Source organism: Symphalangus syndactylus, chromosome 12, assembly GCF_028878055.3.
Source record: "Symphalangus syndactylus isolate Jambi chromosome 12, NHGRI_mSymSyn1-v2.1_pri, whole genome shotgun sequence".
In the NCBI taxonomy this organism is placed as follows: domain Eukaryota; kingdom Metazoa; phylum Chordata; class Mammalia; order Primates; family Hylobatidae; genus Symphalangus; species Symphalangus syndactylus.
In genome coordinates, this window is record NC_072441.2 from 143484622 (window position 1) to 143502356 (window position 17735).

At 44.2% G+C, this 17735-nt stretch overlaps 1 protein-coding gene across 6 annotated transcripts in view; it reads left to right on the plus strand.

The window, feature by feature from the left end:
- Positions 1-17735, plus strand: part of CSMD2 (CUB and Sushi multiple domains 2) — a 645703-nt gene that overhangs the window by 116799 nt on the left and 511169 nt on the right. For all 6 annotated transcript variants that reach the window (XM_055254886.2, XM_055254887.2, XM_055254889.2 and 3 more), the window contains exon 3: positions 720-832. In XM_055254886.2, the coding sequence (XP_055110861.1) occupies positions 720-832 (113 nt within the window). The remainder of the gene's footprint in view (positions 1-719; positions 833-17735) is intronic.

Sequence of the window (17735 nt, forward strand, 5' to 3'; positions counted from 1 at the left end):
TCAACAATTCCTTTAGCTTCACACCTGTTTCCTTTTATTCAGTTAAATTCCAGAAAGAAAATTTAAACATTTTAATTTTAATAGCATGCACAGTTTGATCCCATTTGTATGAAATTATTTCATTGAATATGATGCCATCTATTGATCCCACCATCTCTTTGTATGTCAACTGTCAGGAATAATTATTTCTAGATTGTGTTGGTTTTTTATTTTTTGCTTTCTTTAAAAACTAATAGGCACTTATTTCTATAAAAGCAGTAGACATTCCTTTGAAAGAATAAAGTCTATGATAAGAAGCATCCTCATTCTTCTACTTAGAGTTGGCTCTATTTCCCTTACTATGTGAATAAATATTGTCTACTGGCAATTGTTAGTTGTAAACTCACGGGGAATTTTACCCGGAGCCTCACAGGACCTCAGCCAGAAAGAGAGGAGACAGGAAAAGAAATCAGAAAAGGAGAAAAGAGGAAACACAAAGGAAGCAGGCAAGCCTCCAGGTTGGGGATTAGACCATGGCTTTGGGGGGAGTCACTTCCTCATGTTTCTGGGGCAGAAACCTGCTGGTTTTCATCACCTCTGCTGAGAATCACTTGGTCTTTGAACACCCTCCATGTGCCTAGATCGGCACTGCGTATCCAGCAGGCACTCAATAAATGCTTCATGGATGTGTAGTTTCCCAAGGGGGGTCATTCTCCCTAATCCACTTCTTTGTCTTTCAGGCTCACTGGCTTTCAGCTGCCAGCCACCATTGTTAGTGCAGCCTCCACCCTCTCTCTGCACCTCATCAGCGACTATGCAATCAGTGCCCAAGGCTTCCGTGCCACCTATGAAGGTAAGTGCCTCCCTCCTCGGCCACAGGAGCGGGAGATGCGATGTCCTAATAGCCACAAGCAGGACTGCATCGCTCACAGATGCAGGGAAGTGTTCTTCAGACCCAGAGCTTGCTCCTGTCCTAACAAGGCTGGTTAACTAACCAGTAACTTAAATTGTCCCTCTTGGTTCCCAGGAAACTGAGAATTGAAATAAAAGCTTATGTGCAGTCGTTTATCCTGAGGGCCTGGTAACATCTACTTCTCTGTCCCTGTTAACTGGGTTTTGTTGTGTTTTTATTTTTTTTAATTCTGTTTTATATTGGGCTTCATTGTATAAGGTACCTCAGGTTGTTTTTGAAAATAAAAGACATATAAACCCTAAGTAAAAGAAATAAAATAAGCCACTGAAAACACTGTACAGTTACCTCCAAGAGTCAGTTTTATATCATTCAGAGAAGAACAATCGATTTTTCCTTAATAGCATGGATTAGGGGCTTTTAGTTTGTGCTATGCAAATAATTTGTACTTCTCACAGTCTGTTTAAATATGGTGTTAGAATTCAAATTAACACTAATATCTTCAGATTATACACTATTATTATTATTGACTTTATTATGTTCAGAAGGTGGTGCTTCTAGATCTGTCATTTCCCTGGGAAATTTACATCTCATTAATAGGTAATTATGCCGCTCTTGGCTAAGACCTGCACTGTTATTTTGTGTTAAGATCGTTAATAGGCGTATTTTAAGACTGTTAATGATAATTAATAACAGTAATGACATAATACCCTAGTAAAGCATGCCAGATATCCAAAAGCTTTTTTTTTTTGCCTTTGTTTAAGAACTTAAAGAGTAAGCGATGCTTTCTTGAGTGAAGCTATAGCAATACAGAAACACATACTCCCTGTCTTGGCCAGGGATGTAATGCATAAAGAGGAGAAGTTCTGCCTCCTTAGCAAAAAACCACCCCTGGTGGCAGGGGGTATAGGGGAGATGGTTTGATGCTTTAACCTGAGCAACTGGGGGCTCCTGGGAAGGCTTCAATTATTTTTAACTAAAGGTTGCTGAGAAGGCTCCTGGGAAAGTTCCACCTGCCTTTTGCTGAGGGCTTCTGACATAACTTTATTTTACCTTAACTGAGGGCTCCTGACAAAGACTGACCTGTCCTTAAAGTGAGGATTCCTGAAATAGCCTAATTTCTTTTTAAAAAATGATCAGATCTCGGCCAGGTGTGGTGGCTAACACTTGTAATCCCAGCACTTTGGGAGGATGAGGCGAGTGAATCACTTGACGCCAGGAGTTCGAGACCATCCTGGGCAACATGACAAAATCCCATCTCTACTGAAAATACAAAAATTAGCCAGGCATGGTGTTACACACCTGTGATCCCAGCTACTTGGGAGGCTGAGGCACGAAAACCGCTTGAACCTGGGAAATGGCATCGCACTCCAGCCTGGGTGACAGAATGAGACTGTCTCAAAAAAAAAAAAAAAAAAAAAATTCCTCCTGATATCAAGCCTGTGATTTTTGTCATCCTATTTACACCTTCACCCTGGCCCTGAATCCAAAGTAATTCTCTCCAAGTTTGAGCAACAAGATCCTCACTAAGAGAGGCCTCTTCGGAAGCTTCCTAAAGTCTCTCTGGCCATCAGCTCCTTCCACAATAGGTTGGCCTTGGGGACATTGACTGCACTTGGGACCCGGGGCCAGGGAAAGGGAGGCTGGGTCAGGGACACTAGAAGAGGTGCCAGCAAAGATGCTGGGAGTGACTGACACATGGGGGAACAGGCCGGGCCCCAGGCTGTCATGGTGCCCTCATTTCTCAGTCCTGGTCCATCTTTGAGGCGCTGGCTTCCCTGAGGCTTGAGGAAAAGGGTGTCCCTGACCACACTGCGCTGTTAGGGGCGCAAGCACTTCTCATGAAGCAGAGCAGATCTGAGGGCACATTCAGAGTCCTGTGAAAACAGACACTGTCACCTGGAAATCATGAGCAGGGTCTGTAGTTGGGCAACAGGAGGTCTGTAAACTCCATGACATTAGAGACAAAAATTCTTTTTCTAGGAGAATATACAGCACGCGTTAGAAAACTCAGATCCCCCCGGCCAAATCTAGCCAGAAGCTTGTTTTTGTAAATAAAGTTTTATTGGAACACAGCCATGCCCATTCGTTGACATGTGTTTGGTGGCTGTTTTCATGCCCTACAACTGCAGAGTTGAGCTATTGTGACAGAGATCCTGCAAAGCCAATGAGATACTTACTTTTTGACCCTTTACAGAAAAAATTTACTTACCCCTGGTCTACAGCTGTATTGTCCAATACAGTAGCCATTAGCCACATATGGCTATTTACATTTAAATGAACTAAAATTGAATAGAATTTAAAATTCAGTTTCTTAGTCGCACTAGCCTTGTGTCAAATGTTCAGCAACCACATGTGGCTTGTCTACCATGTCGAACAGCCCAGATACAGAACATTTCCATCACTGCAGAAAATGCTACTGGACAGAGCTGAGCTGGAGCTTCCATCAGATTCACGAAGGAGGCCTGTGATTCAAAAGAGATTGCAAAACATTAGGGATAAATTAGAGGCCAGTGGATCCCTCCTCTCACCTGCCTGGCACAGGTGAGGCAGTCCAGGCATGAGAATGCTCAACGTTCTACAGCAAGACTCACAGGGCAGAAGGAACAGCCTGTTTCACCTCAGCCACATAATGATGTCAGGTCTCTAAGTCATTGGCACTAAGGAAATAAAGCTAACAGATTGCTGTAGCCGAGCGAGTCTCTATGCAGTCACCTGTTGCAGGGTTTCCGCAAACTTTGCAGGATGTGTGGCTGGCTGTTTTGTACTGCATGGTGAAGTGGGTCACAGGTGTCCGTGCTAACAAAGGAGTCAGACACCCATAAGCTAAGGCTGTGGCTATCACTGAAGCTCATTAATTTGACTTGGGACTGGGCTATGTGGCAATGCATGCATCTGGACAAATGCGAGTTGCACTGACTTTTGGAACACCCACGGTGGATGGACAAGGATGGAAGGTGGGAGGCATGAGTAGGGGCAGCCACTGCTGTGAGCATACCCGCCTGATGTATGCCCTGGGATCACTTTATCTCTGAGCATATTCAACAGGCAACTGAATCATGTTGAACCCCTGCCTGACTCACTGGGTGACCTTGGGCAGATTTTTAAGCTCTCTGAGCCTCATTGTGGGGTGGAGGAGGGGAGATTCACTAGTCAAAAGGAATTTATGATGATCTGGCTCTCAGGGAAGAGGCTCAGCCCCCTTCCTCCATTGCAGAGTCCCCTTGGACATTTGTGCTGGGTGGCAAGCAGGGAGAATGACAGACAGGCTTCAAAGGAGAGGCCCCCACTTCCAGCCTAGGCTGCCCCCAGTCAGGATGGTTTCCTTATATTCTCTATTCATGATGTTGTTGTGTCTGTTTCAAAATGGCATCAGGGCCCTGCTCTTGGTAGCTCCCCTTGGCTGACATCCCCAAATGTCTGCTATCAAAGCAAGTTTGATCCTCCTCCACCCCCATCCAGAATGTGAAAAGTGTAGATAAGGAACTGAACTGCTGCTAGGGATTTTGGAGAAAGGTGAAGTCAGGTGATGAGTGTCAGCCCACGGCTGCTGCCGCTGCAAGGAAAAGATCAAAAAGGCCGGTAGTCAAACCCTGAGGTGACAGAAGGTGCTTGGTTTGTAAACCCCGGGGGCAAGAGCGTGGGCTGTAGCGGCTGGATGGGAGGGAAGGGGATCAACCTGTATTAAGCACTGACTGTATGCCAGGCACTTTACATATATTATCTCATTTAATCCCCCACCACAACCCTGTGGACAGACATTGCTATCCATCTTACAGAAGTACATGCTGGGCCTCAGGGAAGTTTTGTGTGCAGCTTAAGGCTTGATGGCCAGGAATTTTAACGTGGCTTTTCTGTAAAACTCTTTGAGTAAAGCAGAGGCTAGTGACTCCATTTCACAGGCAGGTAAACTGGAGCTAAGCCAGAGGCAGGGGAGGGTGTGAGAACTTCCAGGCTGGCGTGGGTCATCCATGGAGACAGGGGATGTGTTCCTGAGCTTCTCAGCTAGGGTCACCAGATAAGATACAGGGCACTCAGTTAATTAGAATTTTAAATCATTCAAATTTTTGAAATGGGAATAATGTTTAGTGTAAGTATATCCCAAATATACTTATTTTATGTTTTTGTTTGTTTGTTTTGTTTTGTTTTTTGAGATAGGGCCTCACTTTGTCCCCCAGGCTTCAGTCCAGTGGCACGATCTCAGCTCACTGCAGCCTTGACCTCCTGGGTTCAGCCTCCTGCTTCAGCCCCTGAAGTAGCTGGGACTGCAGACACGCGCCACCACAGCCGGCTAATTTCTTTGTATTTTTGGTAAAGATAGGGTTTCACCATGTTTCCCAGGCTGGTCTCGAATTCCTGAGCTGGAGCGATCTGCCTGCCTCGACCTCCCAAAGTGCTGGGATTACGAGCATGAGCTACCACACTGGGCCTGAAATTTAAATATAACTGAGCATCCTGCATTTTCAGTTGCTAGATCTGACAATCCCATTTTCAGCACAGAGTCTGAAAATAGGCCCCAGGAGCCCTCGCCCCACTTAGCTCCTCCTCCTCCTCCTCCTCCTGACTCCCACATCTGCCCATGTCCTGCTCCGCCCAGGTAGGGCTGTCTGCCCAGTTCTAGCCTCAGTTCTGCCATTCCAATGAATATACGTGTAGACATCTCTCTGCGCACACACATATGCACACAGGTGTGGATCCGTGGGCACTTGGGATTATGTTATCTGTGCAATTCCGTAATCTGGTTAATGAGGCCAACGTTTTTCTGTGTTAATAAAAGTAGCCGTGATTTGTCTTTCTAATGCACATCACTGAGGAAGCCATTGTGGTTTGCATATACCATAGTTATCTAACCAGTCATCCTCTGTGGACATTTAGGTGAAGAACATCCTTGTACATACAATTTAAGCCCTCATCAAATTATCTTCTTAGAATAAATTCTTGGAAGTGCAATTGCTGGGTCAAAGAGTATGTAGATTTTCCATTTTATACATCATTCCATCGTGTCTTCAGAAAGGTTATACGAATGCACACTTCTACCAACAGTGCACAAGCAGGCCCGCGCCCATTCCTCTCCCACCTTGCCAGTGTTACGTGTTGTTGAGTTTTAAGTCAGTTTCATGGATTAAAATGGGTGGAAAATGACATCCCATTTGTTGTGATAATTTGCATCTCTTTGATTATAGGTAAAGTGAAGCACCTGTCATCACTTACTAGCCATGTACTGATAATTGTATAAATCCTCTCTCTTGGTCTCTGCCTACTCTTCCATGGGGGTGTTAGAATTTTTCTCATCTTCTTTGTAAGTGCTTTTTGCATATTAAGGATATTAATGTAATGGGTTTCCTTTAGAGGTACAGCAGTTTTCATTTTTATGCCACTCATTTTACATTTTAATTTTTTAATTTTTCTTTCATGCTGTCTATTTTTGGTGCCATGCTTGGAAAGGCTTTTTCTGTGTGAAGATTAGATAAATGTTCATTTAAAGGCTCACCTTATTATTTTAGTTTTATTTTACTGTTTATTTTTTATTTTATTTATTTTTATTATTTAAGTTTTAGGGTACATGTGCACAATGTGCAGGTTTGTTACATATGTATCCATGTGCCATGTTGGTGTGCTGCACCCATTAACTCGTCATTTAGCATTAGGTATATCTCCTAATGCTATCCCTCCCCCCTCCCCCCACCCCACAACAGTCCCTGGAGTGTGATGTTCCCCTTCCTGTGTCCATGTGTTCTCATTGTTCAATTCCCACCTATGAGTGAGAACATGTGGTGTTTGGTTTTTTGTCCTTGCAATAGTTTACTGAGAATGATGTTTTCCAGTTTCATCCATGTCCCTACAAAGGACATGAACTCATCATTTTTTATGGCTGCATAGTATTCCATGGTGTATATGTGCCACCTTTTCTTAATCCAGTCTATCGTTGTTGGACATTTGGGTTGGTTCCAAGTCTTTGCTATTGTGAATAGTGCCACAATAAACATACGTGTGCATGTGTCTTTATAGCAGCATGATTTATAGTCCTTTGGGTATATACCCAGTAATGGGATGGCTGGGTCAAATGATATTTCTAGTTCGAGATCCCTGAGGAATCGCCACACTGACTTCCACAATGGTTGAACTAGTTTACAGTCCCACCAACAGTGTAAAAGTGTTCCTATTTCTCCACATCCTCTCCAGCACCTGTTGTTTCCTGACTTTTTAATGATGGCCATTCTAACTGGTGTGAGATGGTATCTCATTGTGGTTTTGATTTGCATTTCTCTGATGCCCAGTGATGAGCATTTTTTCATGTGTTTTTTGGCTGCATAAATGTCTTCTTTTGAAAAGTGTCTGTTCATGTCCTTTGCCCACTTTTTGATGGGGTTCTTTGTTTTTTTTTTCTTGTAAATTTGTTTGAGTTCATTGTAGATTCTGGATATTAGCCCTTTGTCAGATGAGTAGGTTGCAAAAATTTTCTCCCATTCTGTAGGTTGCCTGTTCACTCTGCTGGTAGTTTCTTTTGCTGTGCAGAAGCTCTTTAGTTTAATGAGATCCCATTTGTCAATTTTGGCTTTTGTTGCCATTGCTTTTGATGTTTTGGACATGAAGCCCTTGCCCATGCCTATGTCCTGAATGGTAGTGCCTAGGTTTTCTTCTAGCGTTTTTATGGTTTTAGGTCTAACATTTAAGTCTTTAATCCATCTTGAATTAATTTTTGTATAAGGTGTAAGGAAGGGATCCAGTTTCAGCTTTCTACATATGGCTAGCTAGTTTTCCCAGCACCATTTACTAAATAGGGAATCCTTTCCCCATTGCTCGTTTTTGTCAGGTTTGTCAAAGATCAGATAGTTGTAGATATGTGGCATCATTTCTGAGGGCTCTGTTCTGTTCCATTGATCTATGTCTCTGTTGTGGTACCAGTACCATGCTGTTTTGGTTACTGTAGCCTTGTAGTATAGTTTGAAGTTGGGTAACGTGATGCCTCCAGCTTTGTTCTTTTGGCTCAGGATTGACTTGGCGATGCGGGCTCTTTTTTGGTTCCATATGAACTTTAAAGTAGTTTTTTCCACTAAAATACTGGGAAACCGAATCCAGTAACACATCAAAAAGCTTATCCACCATGATCAAGTGGGCTTCATCCCTGGGATGCAAGGCTGGTTCCACATATGCAAATCAATAAATGTAATCCAGCATATAAACAGAACCAAAGACAGAAACCACATGATTATCTCAATAGATGCAGAAAAGGCCTTTGACAAAATTCAACAACCCTTCATGCTAAAAACTCTCAATAAATTAGGTATTGATGGGATGTATCTCAAAATAATAGCTATCTATGACAAACCCACAGCCAATATCATACTGAATGGGCAAAAACTGGAAGCATTCCCTTTGAAAACTGGCACAAGACAGGGATGCCCTCTCTCACCACTCCTATTCAACATAGTGTTGGAAGTTCTGGCCAGGGCAATCAGGCAGGAGAAGGAAATAAAGGGTATTCAGTTAGGAAAAGAGGAAGTCAAACTGTCCCTGTTTGCAGATGGCATGATTGTATATCTAGAAAACCCCATAGTCTCAGCCCAAAATCTCCTCAAGCTGATAAGCAACTTCAGCAAAGTCTCAGGATACAAAAATCAATGTACAAAAATCACGAGCATTCTTGTACACCAATAAGAGAGCCAAATCATGAGTGAACTCCCGTTCACAATTGCTTCAAAGAGAATAAAATACCTAGGAATCCAACTTACAAGGGACGTGAAGGACCTCTTCAAGGAGAACTACAAACCACTGCTCAATGAAATAAAAGAGAATACAAACAAATGGAAGAACATTCCATGCTCATGGGTAGGAAGAATCAATATCATGAAAAGAGCCATACTGCCCAAGGTAATTTATAGATTCAATGCCATCCCCATCAAGCTACTAATGACTTTCTTCACAGAATTGGAAAAAACTACTGTTTATTTTTAAATCCTCCTGGAACCCAGTTGTGTTGATCTTGGTTTCTGTGACTCCCTTTCTGTCTTTCGCTCTCTGATGCTCACCATGTGTCACTGTCTGAGTTTATGGAAGCCTGCATCTTCCCCACTCTACCCCCAGTGTGTCTCTATCTAATGTTTCCAGTCTTCCTGCCATTTGGACATTTCTTTCTCACCCTAGCCCCAGACTTCCCACCTTCCCCACACACAACTCCCAACTCTCGCATGGGATTGTTTCCGATTATTCCAGACTGATCGCCAGGTAAGCGAGCGTGATGGGCAGTTCAGAAATGCCAATGAGGGAAGAGTCTCTGCAGGTTTTTGGTGCTTAATCCTGGTTGCACCTCTGCATTTTAGCATCATGGATCTCGTGCACTCTGACACTTTTGTGAAGGAGAGCCCATCTCTGAGTGTTGGGTCTCAGTCTATTAGATCTACTTAATACTCTAGCTCTCAAAACAGGCATTTCTTTGTTTAGCTAAGTCTAATTGTGATCTGGGCATCTATCAAACTATAGGCTTCCTTAAAAATCAGACCTGTTCTATTCTATTAATTATCTCTATGAAGAATCTTAGAAGGATGATGTACCCTTATTTTCCCTTATTTTTTGTGGACTCCTTGGTAACCATAAGGGGAAAGGTGGCATAGTACAAGAATTAAGATCTCAGGTTCTGAATTCAGACACCTGGAATCAAATCCTATCTTGCCACTCACTTGCTGGTTGACCTTGGGCAAGTTATGTCATTTCATTGAGCTCCAGCCTCCATGCCTGTAAAATCAGGATAAGAATAATACTTACTTCTTAGAGCTGTTGTGAGGATTAAGGAAGAGAATGCACAAGTCACAAGATGTGCTCAGTACGGGACATGGCAAATTGTCAGCGCTTGATAAATGTCAGCTAATTAATTAAGTCACTCTCAACCTTACTTGACTGGGATTATTTCAGGGGATGGAAGGAATATGTCAACTTCATAGCTCACAATCCCAGCCCCACCCCAGTACCCTGCTCCAGAGTTTGCATAAAATCCTTAATGCAGCTGTTCATGGTGTGTCTAGTTTTACAGCCAGACCGTGGCTTTTGGAGGGAAGAAGCAGAGTGTTCTTCATATTCATGAGCCTCTGGAACTGCTTGAGCCTGTGTCCACTGGGTAGGGATGAAGTCTCAGGCTTTCTCACCTGGCGGATGGGAGCTAATGAGGCCAAACCAGGAACTTAGTCTGTTCATGGCCTCTTCTCTTTGTATTAGAGATGTTGGCTTTAGAGCTAAGGGTCCTAGTAAGAAGTCAAATAGGCCCTAGGCTTTTGAGGTCATGGATTTGAAAACTGACACACACACATACGTGCATGTACATGAACTCACACAAATACAACTCTTTTCCATAAGATTCACAGGGAGTTTAAAGATGCCCTGTGGCCACCCCTGATCCCCTAGTTCACCTGAAAAAACAGCCCAGAGAGGTTGACCTCACACATTAAGTTGAAGGTAGAGATTTCTTCATCCATTGAGCTAATATTTACTGGGCACATATTGTGTGCAGTCCTTGACTTTTATCCAAGCTTCATTTTCATTGTCACAATTTGTGCTCTCTCCCTAGTCTATCTCCCCTCCCAAAAGGGAGCAGGGAGAAGAAATGCTCCACTTAGTGTCACTTCTGGGGAAAAAAAAAAAAAAAAAAAACCCTGGTATGCTTTTGCTACCAATGGAAGATCAGTAATATCTCTGCATAAGGACCACAGCATGTTGCAACAGGGTCAAACAGACTCATCTGTGAGGGATGGACAGATGGAGCTGGAGCTGCCTGTTTTGCTGTACCAGGAGACGCAGGTTAGGAGCAAGCTTCAGAACACAGTGTGCTTCTGTGATGTTTGGAGGTGGGAGCAGGGTTGGAGTTGATCATGCCACTGTGCACGCAGATAAATTGGGGTCCGGAGATGGAAATGGAACCAAGTGCATGGGAGAAATGGGCCTTTCCTGGTTTTGTTTTTTCCTGTAATTAGACCTGCTGATTCTCGGCCTCAGCCTCTCAGACAATTTCCTCATTCCAAAAGAGTTCCCCAATTCTGGGACATTATGCAGACATCTCAAAATTGGGCTAATGGAAGCCATTTGATCACATATATATAGATAGACATACACTGAATATGCAATTTGCAGCATTTAAGCCACTCCAGGCCAGAACAGCAGAACAGCAGGCCAATGCCCTCCTCCAGGGAGGAAGGTGATAGATGTCCATTTCCTCCGCTCAGGAGGGATGGTGTGTGCTTCCTGAGTGAACCTGTTCCATTTCCGATGGCTCTCCCTTGGGAGTTGGAGAACATTCATTTTAATCAGTACTGTAGAGTAGCAAATTAATACATAGAGATGTGACATTTCAGACAAATTGGGCAGCACTTCTCAATAAGTGGAGAATCAGGATGATTTTCATATCACGTCCTCAATAATCCCACAAATAGTTCATCATGCATAGTAATATTTTACCCCTTTGGGGAAGAGTATTAACATAGCTTTAAGATGATATTATGCCAAACTCTAGTGCCCTGACCCTCTTCCTGTCAGGGTGTCGGGAGAAACAGTGATGAGGAGGAAGGAACATTCTCAGGCAGCTGCCTGCTTGCAGATACAGTGTACCTCTGCTTCACTTCTCTGTCCCCATTCATTCATTCTTCATTCATTCAACAAATATTTACTGAACGCCTGCTATATATCAGTCCCAAAGTAGGCTTTGAGGATACAAGAATGAATAAGAAGTGGCCCCTACCTTCAAGGAGCTCTGAAACCTAAAAATGTCGGGAGAGAAGTAAGGGCATAAACCCAGGAGACAGGAGATGTGGATCCAACCCCTAGCTTTCCCTCAGGCTGGCTGTGAGACCTTGGGCAAGTCTCCCAACCTCCCTGAAATGATTTTTTTTTTGAGAAACAGAAACTATAATGCCCACTTCAATAGGTTGTAATGAGGATTAAAGGAGTCAGTGCATGACAAGTGCCTGGCACAGAGTTGCTATTCAAAAACAACCAATTCCTCTACCACATGGAGAAAATTGCTCTCATGCCCGGTTAGGTTTCTGGAGATCAAGTTCGAGCTCTGCCACATCCCCACTGCATGCCCTTAGATAAGGAACTACACCTCTCAGACTCCTCCTATGAAAAATGGGGTAATTTTCTCTCCATTTCAAGGGGACTGTGAGCATGAATGACAAGGTCTAGAAAGAACCTAGGGTGACATTTGGCACATAGTAGGCACTCAGTAAAAGAAAGCTAATATAACAGGGCATGGTGGGTTTTATGGGAGTGAAAAAAAAAAAAAAACAATTCTTTCCCCTGACAAAAACCTTTGGTCAAATCTTGTGGCTCTCCAAGGACAAGAGCTATCGCTTACTTTTTTGTTTTCTCTGCCACCATGATACCTTAGTCTAGGGCCTGCCACACAGTAGGAGTCCTGCAATGGTAGCTATTGCTTGCATCTCCTGGCCTGGATCCCTACTAGTCTATGTAGGGCTTTTGTGCCACACAAAAGTGGCTACTCTGAGAAGACACTGTCCTGTGGGCATATGGCTCAGTGGATAGCGTATAGGCTGGGTTCTAATCCTTATCACCCCTCTGCCTGGGCATACTTTTGCAGTACTCAACTTGAACAACTCGAAGGTTTTGGAGCTTTGCTTCAGAACTGTCCTCTTGGGAGTCTGAGGTCATTCACCATCCAACAAAAGATTCAGAGATTCATTGGATGCTTGGGAGCAAAGATCTCAGAGAGCTTTCACTTGAAACCCTTTAATTGAGTTAAAGGGTTTAGCCCTTTAAATCCTTCGAGTGTGGTGGCTTACACCTGTAATCCTAGCACTTTGGGAGGCCAAGGCCAGAGGATCATTTGAGGACAGGAGTTTGAGACCAGTCTTGGCAACATAGCAAGACTCCATCTCTACAAAATATTAAAAAGAAAATTAGTTAGGCATGGTGGCATGCACCTGTAGCCCTACCTGTTCAGGAGGCTGAGGCAGGAGGATCACTAGAGCCCAGGGGGTTGAGGCTGGAGTGAGTTGTGATTGCACCACTGCACTCCAGCCTGGGCAACAGAACAAGATTCTGTCTCAAACAAACGAACCAAACCAACAACAAAAAAACCCCCAACCATTTAATTGCTTCCAGGATGGAGTCCAGACTCCTTACCTGGCCATCAAAACCTCCGGCATCAGCCCTACCTCCACCCCTTCCAGTTCTCAGATGCACCATACTCTGTCTTCCCACTTATCTTTCAAACACAGAGTCCCCTCTCCTGAAGCAACTCACCACTACCACCCAACTCTTCTGTTCTCTGCCTAAACTAAATCCAAGAGGCTGCCCCTGTGCACAACAGCCCTATTCTATTACCTCTTGGCTCCCTGCACTTCTCCTTCTATCACGTGCATCACTCGTGTATTTTCTGTTCCTTGTTTACCTGCTCTACTCTCGTGTGTGCTTCTGGGCAAGAAGAACAATCAATAGAGCACGGAAGTCAGAGCTCAAGGTCTAAAAGAAGACTTGACTCCCAACTCGTCCAGGTAGTAGCCAGCATGTGACTTTGAGCAAGTCACTTAACCTCCTCTGACCCCTTATCATAGGAGGACAATAAGAATAATAAACCCTACTCCGTGGGATTGTTGTAGGGAAGAAATGGGGTAACACATCAAGTGCTCCTAATAATGCCTGGCATAGAATAAACACTAAGTGGATGTGTAAGCTATTACGATCACTCTTCACAGTTGTGCCTAGCCTAGGGTCAGACACATAGTAGGTGCTCAACAAATACCGATTAAACAAGTGAATGGATAAATGATTTTCTTACCCCATATGAAAGGCCCAGGCAAGAAAAGAGATTTAGGCTCAAGGTACCTGATACCATATTTCTTTGACTCTAAGATGCCCCCAGTTGTAAGATCCAGCTTTAGTTGATGTACCATTAAGAAAGAAAAAAATGCTGCCAATTGAAGTGTGACATGCCATTGACTATAAGACACATCCTAATTTCAGAGATATTAAAATATGGAAAAGCTTGCACCCTAGAACCGATGAAATATGGTAACTGCTTAATTGCTCCTAACCACCCCTTCGCCTCAGTTGAGGTGTACTTATCATTCTGACCTCTTCTCTGACCCAGAGCTCTCTGATGGTCAGGACTCCTCCTTTTCAGCATTCAGGTGGAGACTCTTAACCGTGTGATCACCTGTTAATTTATTCTCTCGGCTCCAAGTCTCATTACTTCTCAATTTTCTGCATTGAACTCTATTTAACACTTATTAGCACAGGTCTTTAGCTGATAAATGCCCTTTTCACGGGAAGCAGCAGGGTGCCCCAGGCTTGACCCTGCCTCCCATAACCGTGCTCAAGGCAGTGGAGCCCAGAGACCCCCAAACATGGCTAGCTCAGGACCACTGCCAGCCCACCCCCAGCCCCTCCCAGGATGGACCCCTTGGTACTGAAGAACCATTGGGTGGGGAGTTGGATGTGATTTCTCCCATGTGGATAGAAGGGGAGAGGGTTGTCCTTCAACGGCTGCTCTGGTGGGGACCGTAGCTGGACATGCATATCTGTCTCCTTCCTGTGCCCTTGGGTCAGGTGACCCTGTTGGACCTTCCTCCACTGACCCCAGCCCTAGAGATTTAGGGGATGCATGCCTTTCTGCCACCTCTTCCTTGGGGTGACTTATTTCCCAACCCATGAGCCCAGCATCAGTGGGGAGAGAACACTTCCAAACAGAAGTGTCAAATTGAATATTTCAGTCCCACCTCTTGCCATTAATGAATAACTCGGGAGTGATCAACCACGGTTTTGGATTATTCTTTCTACCTTTTCCTTCATTAATGTGAATAATTGAGAGTTGAACCCACTGACATTTTAACAGGAGAGAAAAGCACTTCCCGCATTAGGTAGGAGATTCTGATTTGGAGATTTGGCGGTGGACAGATGGCATCCCTGTGCTTCCCCTGTGGGTGCCATCACATGATAGGAGTTGTTTCACAGTCCTTTATCCTCGTACAAGCTGCAGGGTCCATAGCCCAGGGCCTCTGAGATGAAGAAAACAAAGGAACTGGCACTTGTCGAGCACCTTCGACACGCTCAGCAATGCAAGGGTGGGGGCTTTATAGACAACTGACACATCACCACCTCGTGAGCAAGGCCTTAGCATCCCCATTTTACAGATAAGGAAGTTGAGGCCTAGAGAGGTGAGTTACCTTGCCTGAGGTAAACCAGGACCTAAGGGTCATGCACAGTTTAAAAATCAGTCTGGTTCCAAAGCCCACACTCTCTCCACTATGTTCCCGCTGAAAATAAGCCCTGCACAGTTCTCCAGGCCTGCCCCACTCGCCTGTCCCTACCCCACAGCAGGAGAGGCCTGGGAGAGTCGGGTGGGCCGGCAGCATGATGCTGGGGCATCTTCCTGAGCCTGTGGTCCCCAGCCCTGGCCTTCCTCGGGGCGTTGCTGCTGCCTGAGACCTGTCTCATGGACAGTGGCTTTGCTTCCCAGCTCTGTCATCCTTCCTTCCAGCTCTCCGCTTCCTGTTATCCCTCCAGACCTTTATCCAGCTATATTTGCAGAGTAAACAGACTGGGCTTGGTAATGAATTACTTGACCAGGAGCTAGTCTTGGGAAGTGGAGGCGACAGGGCAGGTGAAGCACATTTGAGCCTCGGGGCCTCCATACATTCTGTTCCCCTTGCCTGTATCCGGTGGCCCCAAAGCCCTCTCCCTGGTTCCATTCAGCTCTGTGCTCGTGTGTCTTCTTATTGAGAAGCCTTTTCTGACCACACTGTATAACACAGCGCCCGTTACCCATCACTCCCTATCACCTCCTGACATATGCTGTGACTGTTTATTTGCTTATTGTCCTTCTTTGCAGGAATGTGAGCTTCCTGGGGTCAGGGGCTTTGTGTTGTTTTGCATTGCTATTGTTCTGTGCTGATTCCCCAGCTCCTAGGACAGGTCCTGTTACGTGTTAGGTACTCAGAAATCTTTGGTGAATGAATGGAATCAAAGACCAGAAGAAAGAGCAAAGGCATTTGAGCAACTGCAAGAAGGGCAGTTGTGGAGTATGAGGGCAGGGGTGTGGCTGGAGCTGAACTGGCTTGAGGGACAGGGAACAGCTCATGTAGGACCTAGGAGGCCACAGGAAGGAGTTTGGGCCTTACAAGAAGGGGACAATCGCTGAAGGGTCTTAGGCAGGGAAGTGGCTCAGTGAGATTTATGCTTTAGAGACATTGGGGAGAGCAGGGACAGACTGCGGGGAAGGAAACCAGTCACAGGAGGCAAAGCAGGGACCACTGTCGAGCATAGAATGTTTCTGAACCTTCACCAGCACTGAGGATGGTGCCAGGACACGGGGAGACCAAGCCCAGGGCCCACTCCCCACATGGCCTTTATGGATGGACATTTACACCAAGCTCAGGGCTCACTCCCCACATGGCCTTTATGGATGGACATTTACACCACTGGAACAGAAGGAACGCCCTCTACACAGAGCAGCTTAGCCTTCACAATCGCTTACACAGAATGTTTGTGATATTTAGGTCTGTTCTGCTGACATTCATGATGTGACTGTAACTGATTGAACAGGCTCACTTGAAGAGTCCTGCTGAATAGATGAATGTTCGAGTGCTGGGGTCTCCAGTTGTGAGTGATGTGGATGGAGCCCTAGAGATCATACTGGGAAATTATACAGAGGAGTCAGGGCAGGGAGACATAGCAAATGCATTGGGTGATGATGATTGTCAGGATGATAATGAAAGCTAGCATTGCTGGGGCTCTCACCAGGTGCCAGGCACTCTTCTAAGTGCCTTACATTTTAACATTTAATTCTTAAGCAGTCCTTTGAGGTAGGCCCTATTATTATCTCCATTTTACAGATGAGGCACTGAAAGGTTAAGTAACTTGCTTGAGGTCACACAGCTAGTAAGAGGTAAAGTGTGGGCTTGAATCCAGACAGTTTGACTTCAGCCTACAAAAAGGAATAAAATAATTTCACATAGTTGCGACTATTGGATCCAAATTAAATATTCCACTATAATAGGGAGCAGTGTCAAGCTTTGTACTTTAAAGAATCTAACAAAAGGAAAAGATTAGTGATCAGACTATATTCAAATGTAAAAGTTCTTCACAATAAAAATCATGTAAAATGGGAAGAGAAACAACTGACTTGAATAATATTCTACCAGATGTGGCAGCAAAGGGTTAACCTCTGCATTTTGTAATGAACCCATACAAAGTGGTAAGAAAGGTATCAAGGAGTTCACACCAGAGGAAATAGAGTCAGCAAATAAATACACAGCAGCACTACCTGGTCCTGATAGTTATCAATGTAATGTCAATTAAGACAATGAAATGGCACTTTATCCCTATTAAGTTAGGCTGAAGAACTTCAGCGGGTATGATGCAGTGCTGGAGTGGTGGCAGAGACACAGACACACTCCCACATGGCTGGTGCTGATGTAAATTTGTCCTTTGGAAATCCAGCTTGACAATATGTATCAAGAGTCATAAAACGCTCATGTCATTTCACCCAGTAATTCCCCTCCTGGGAATATATCCTAAGGAAATAATTCAACAGAAGAAGAAAGTTATATGCATGAAAGTGTTGATTTCAGCATTATTTATAATGATGAAAAATTGGAAACTGTAAAAATGTCCAACAATAGAGGCATGGCCAGGCAAATTATGGTAGATCTACCTAAAAGATTTATGCAGCCATTTAAAAGTATAATAGCATTATTTAGCAATACAGAGGTTTATGATATTATTTTCCGTGAAAAAACCAGAATGCAAAATTGATTCTTCGTATTTATTACAAACATGTAAAGTAGGTCTTATATGGACAGGGACTGGATGGAAATAAAAAAAGAAACAATTGACATGG